Source organism: Tetrao urogallus, assembly GCF_951394365.1.
Source record: "Tetrao urogallus genome assembly, chromosome: 20".
In the NCBI taxonomy this organism is placed as follows: domain Eukaryota; kingdom Metazoa; phylum Chordata; class Aves; order Galliformes; family Phasianidae; genus Tetrao; species Tetrao urogallus.
In genome coordinates, this window is record NC_136833.1 from 8,609,184 (window position 1) to 8,614,006 (window position 4,823).

General features: G+C 65.6%; 1 protein-coding gene across 1 annotated transcript; it reads left to right on the top strand.

Annotated features, from left to right (window-relative positions):
* Positions 1–1,559: 1,559 nt before the first annotated feature.
* On the top strand, positions 1,560–4,380 carry LHX1 (LIM homeobox 1; the record flags this gene model as incomplete). The annotated part of the gene is made up of 5 exons (XM_079544999.1): positions 1,560–1,729; positions 2,531–2,757; positions 2,861–3,138; positions 3,483–3,648; positions 4,001–4,380. The coding sequence occupies 5 exons, from the start codon at positions 1,560–1,562 to the stop codon at positions 4,378–4,380; spliced, it is 1,221 nt and encodes a 406-aa protein (XP_079401125.1).
* Between the last annotated feature and the right edge of the window lie 443 nt (positions 4,381–4,823).

The window sequence follows — 4,823 nt, forward strand, 5'->3', positions numbered from 1 at the left end:
GGGGCGAGGGGAGCGGGGCGCGGCCCCGACGGGGCGGGAGGGGCGCGGGGCGCGGCGGGCAGGGCCGTGGTTGCCGGCAGAGGCGGGGAACATCCGTTTTATTTCTCCGTTTCTCCGTCCCGCAGCTCCGACCGCGCGGAGGTCGGAACGCGGCCGGGTGCGGGCAGGACCGCGGGGCGAGCCGAAGGGAACGACCGCTCGGGGTAGAAGCGAACGCCGCTTCGTTAGCCCAAAAAGCGCGGTGGCGGCGGGCGGCCGTCAACGGGACCCCGACGGACCCCGCGCGGCCAAGCATCACCCCGCGGACACCTGCGGCGCCGGGCCCGGCCCTCCCCGCCTCGACCCCGGCCGGCAGCGGGCAGGAACCCGCGGGTCGCGGACCCCGCGATCCGCCCCGTGCCGCGGCCCCCGTCCCCCCCCCCCCCCCCCCGCCTCGCACCTACCGCTGCAACGCGTCCCGGGGCTCCGCGCGGGGCGCACCTTTACCGGGCGAAGGCGACGGCCGGCGGCGCCCCGCGCCCTCGCGGCTCTATAAAGGGGCGCGGACGCCCCGTCCGGCGGCGGCGCGGCGCGGGGGGGCCACGGGGGGCGACGGCGGCGGAGGCGGCGATTGGCCGCGGCGCGCGGTGACGTGTGCGCGCGGTGCATAAGGCTGCGGCCGCGGGGCTGCCGGGAACATGCAGTGCGCCGAGCGCTGCCGGACGGCGCGGGCCGCGCGGGCAGCGCCGCTCCCCTCCGCGCTCCGGCCCCGCCGCGCCGCTGCGCCCCGCCGGGAGGCGCCCCAGTGCCGGCAGCGCCGGGAGATGCCGCGCGGGGACGCGGGGTAGCGCGGGGCACGCAGGTAGGAGCCGGGGACGGCGGGGGACGGCGAGCGGCGGAGCCGGGAACGGAGCGAACGGAGCGAACGGAGACGGGAGCCGCGCTCAGCGTCCCCCCGCGCACGGACGGCGGCCCGCTCCGCGCCGCTCGGGCCATGGCACCGCGCCTGCAGCCTGCGCCCGTCTGACGGCGGGCGGCCCGATGCCCTGCGCCCGTGCTGTCCTCGTCTTGTCGTCTTTTTTTTTTTTTTGTCTTTTTTTTTTTTTCTTTTTTCTTTTCCCTCTTTTAATTTCTGTTTGGGAAAAGCAGATGCACTTTGACTTCTGACTGCTCTACCTCAGACCTGAGAAAAAACTCGTCACCGTCAACCGCTTCTAGGCGGTTTTTTAATTATCGCCGTTTTCGTTTTATCTGAGCGCCGATTTCTGCGCCGCCGCGCGTCGGCCTCAGCCGGGCCGGGCCCGGAACCCGCGGCCCTGGGACAGCGACCGACCGAAGGCTTTTCTCCCTCCAGTCCTTTTTCTTCTCTTCCGCTTCTCCAAGGCTTCTTCTTCTTTTTTTTTTTCTTTCTTTTTTTTTTTTTTTTTAAATAATAATAATAATAATATCAACATACACACACACATATATATATAAAAGCAAACCTACGCCGCTGTTGTTGTCGTCTTTTTATTTTTATTTCGATTTTTCGCTTGCCATCTGGGACGCCGATACCCCACTCTCAGAAATAACCAAAGACAATGGTTCACTGTGCGGGCTGCAAAAGGCCAATCTTGGACCGGTTCTTGTTGAATGTACTGGACAGGGCTTGGCATGTGAAGTGTGTTCAGTGCTGTGAATGTAAATGCAATTTGACAGAGAAATGCTTTTCGCGAGAAGGCAAGCTTTACTGCAAAAACGACTTCTTTCGGTAAGTACCGCAACCGCCGCCCGGAGCCGCGGCTCTTTTCCATCCGTTTGCCATCTTTTCCCGCCTGTTTATTTTTTCGCTCGCCGCAGAGCCCCGTTCTCACGGTGATGTCGGGCCGCGCTCCGACTCCCGCCGCTCCCTGCGCTTCCGAATCCGCCCGGAGCTGCGCGGAGCGATGCCGGGCCGTGGCCGCGCCTCGGGGAGTCGCGCTGCGGGGAACGCTGCGGGCCTGGGTCGCGGCCCGCTTGTGGGAGCTCCCGGCAGGGCCGAGTTCCGCAGAGCCGCCGCAGAGCCCCGGTCCGTCCCGGCCGCTCCATCGCGCTGTGCACCAGCAGCGCAACGCGGAGCGGCCGCAGCCCGCGGGCGGCCCCGCACCTCCCGCTCCTACGCGGCCATCGCGGTGCCGAACTCCGCTCCCGTTTCTCGGTGCCGTTATCGGGGCACGGAGAGGAAAGCCGCCCCGGAGTTGAATTAATTTCCCCGGCGTTTGCCCTTGGTCCCCATCACAGTGATTGCGTTTCCTTTTATCGTTTTGCAAGGTGTAAGTCAGGCGGGCATTCGTTGGGAAAAGGGAACGGTGCGGAAGGATGGTTTGGGGTTGGGTTTGTTTTGGTGTTTGGTTTGGGTTTTTTTTGTGTGTGTGTGCACGCGTTTTTTATTTATTTACCGTGGTTTCGGTTTGGTTTTCGTTTGTTTCGGTTCGCTGCGGTTCCGGGGCCGCCGCTCTCCCATCGGGGTGGGCGCACGGCACTGCCCGCTCGCTGCCCCCGCACCCTCCCGACCCGCCGCCTCTCCCCGCAGGTGTTTCGGGACCAAGTGTGCGGGCTGTGCCCAGGGCATCTCCCCCAGCGACCTGGTCCGCAGGGCGCGAAGCAAAGTGTTCCACTTGAACTGTTTTACGTGTATGATGTGCAACAAGCAGCTCTCCACCGGCGAGGAGCTCTATATCATAGACGAAAACAAGTTCGTCTGCAAAGAAGATTACCTAAATAACAGCAATACTGCCAAAGAAAACAGCCTGCATTCAGGTGAGGGAGCGCGGGGCGGCGGCTCTCCCTCTCTCGTCCCTTCCCTTCTCCCCCCGCCCGGTTCCCGCACCCCCTCTGACTGTCGGCCTTTCGCTGCCCGCAGCTACCACCGGCAGTGACCCCAGCCTGTCCCCCGACTCCCAAGACCCCTCCCAGGACGACGCCAAGGACTCGGAAAGCGCCAACGTGTCCGACAAGGAGACGGGCAGCAACGAGAACGACGACCAGAACCTGGGGGCCAAGCGGCGGGGGCCCCGCACCACCATCAAAGCCAAACAGCTAGAGACTCTGAAGGCCGCCTTCGCGGCCACCCCCAAACCCACGCGGCACATCAGGGAGCAGCTGGCGCAGGAGACCGGCCTCAACATGCGCGTCATCCAGGTACCGGGCGCGGGCTGCCTTCCCGGCCCCGGGAGCTCGCAGCAGGAGGGTCCTAACGGGGCCGCCGACGGCAGCGGAATTAATAAGCGGAGATGTGAGGGGTTAATGCATAAATAAGGATGGCGATGCGCTGGAATTATTAAAAGGTTTATAAACCCGCAGCGCTGAGGGTAATGGGGGGTTGAAGGACCATTAAAGGCGAGGTTGGAGGGGAGATGCTCGGAGCGGGAGCCATCCGGTCGGGGCGCCGGGAAGGAGCGCGCTCGTTCCCGACCCGCCGCGGTTGCGCGTGGTTGCCGGTGCTGTGCCCGTGACCGACCCGCCTTTCCTCCCCCCGCCCACAGGTGTGGTTCCAGAACCGCCGCTCTAAGGAGCGCCGCATGAAGCAGCTGAGCGCGCTGGGCGCCCGCCGGCACGCCTTCTTCCGCAGCCCGCGCAGGATGCGGCCGCTGGTGGACCGCCTGGAGCCCGGCGAGCTGCTCCCCAACGGGCCCTTCTCCTTCTACGGAGGTGGGTACGCGGCTGCCGCTCTCTGTCCGGTGCGCGGGGCGGGGCGGGCAGAGCGGCCGGGGACCGCGGCCGGGGGAACCGCAGCCGGGCGAACCGCGGCCGCCGCTCTCCCAGCCGCACACCGGGCCCGGCTCGCAGCGGGCGCTGCCTCAGCCCGGGGCCGCCGGGCGCGGTTCGCCGTCGCGGTTCCCGTTCCCGGCCGTGCCGTCGCGCCGCTCGCGGTGCGTCTCGGGGCGCCGCTGCCGATAGCGGTCCCGCAACCCCGCGCCCGCCGCGCCGCGCGCCTCCTCCTCTCCGTTACGCTCGGGCGCTCGTCCTCCGCGCTACCGCCCGTGTCTCTCCTTGCCGCCAGATTACCAGAGCGAGTACTACGGCCCCGGGGGCAACTACGAGTTCTTCCCGCAAGGCCCGCCCTCCTCGCAGGCGCAGACGCCGGTGGAGCTGCCGTTCGGGGCGGCGGGCGGACCGCCGGGCACGCCGCTGGGCGCGTTGGAGCATCCGCTGCCCGGGCACCACCCGCCCGGAGAGGCGCAGCGCTTCCCCGACATGCTGGCGCACCCCGCCGGGGACTCGCCCAGCCCCGAGCCCACCCTGCCCGGCTCCCTGCACTCCATGTCCGCGGAAGTGTTCGGCCCCAGTCCTCCGTTCTCCTCGATATCCGTCAACGGCGGTGCTAACTACGGCAATCACTTGTCACACCCACCAGAAATGAACGAAGCGGCCGTGTGGTAGCTTTAAGCGAACTGGGTCTAAGTAAGTGATGATCATCTAGTCTGCTTGTTGTTACGGTGTACAGAAATGAGTAAATGTAACATCTCTCCCGCCCTAAGACAATGGCACCTTGGGAACGAACTGCGCCCGGCGGCTCCGCGCTGCTGCAGAGCGGGACGATCCCGGTGTGCGTTTGTCACAGCCACGGGGACCTGCGTGTGCCATGACAAAGGAACTGGTGAAGCTGTACAGTAACGCGCCGCCGCGCCGTGGGATGGATGGATGAGTGTGGTTGCCCCGTCGGATGTCATCCCGAGAGCCACAATCCTTAGAAACTCCTCATTTAAAAACAAACAAACAATGATTGAATGGCGGAAAGGTGAAAGGAAAGGGGGAAAAGCTGCAAGAACTCTGAGCGCTCCCGATAAGGATGGTTCTGGCGTTCCGCATTTCTTTGTTCATTT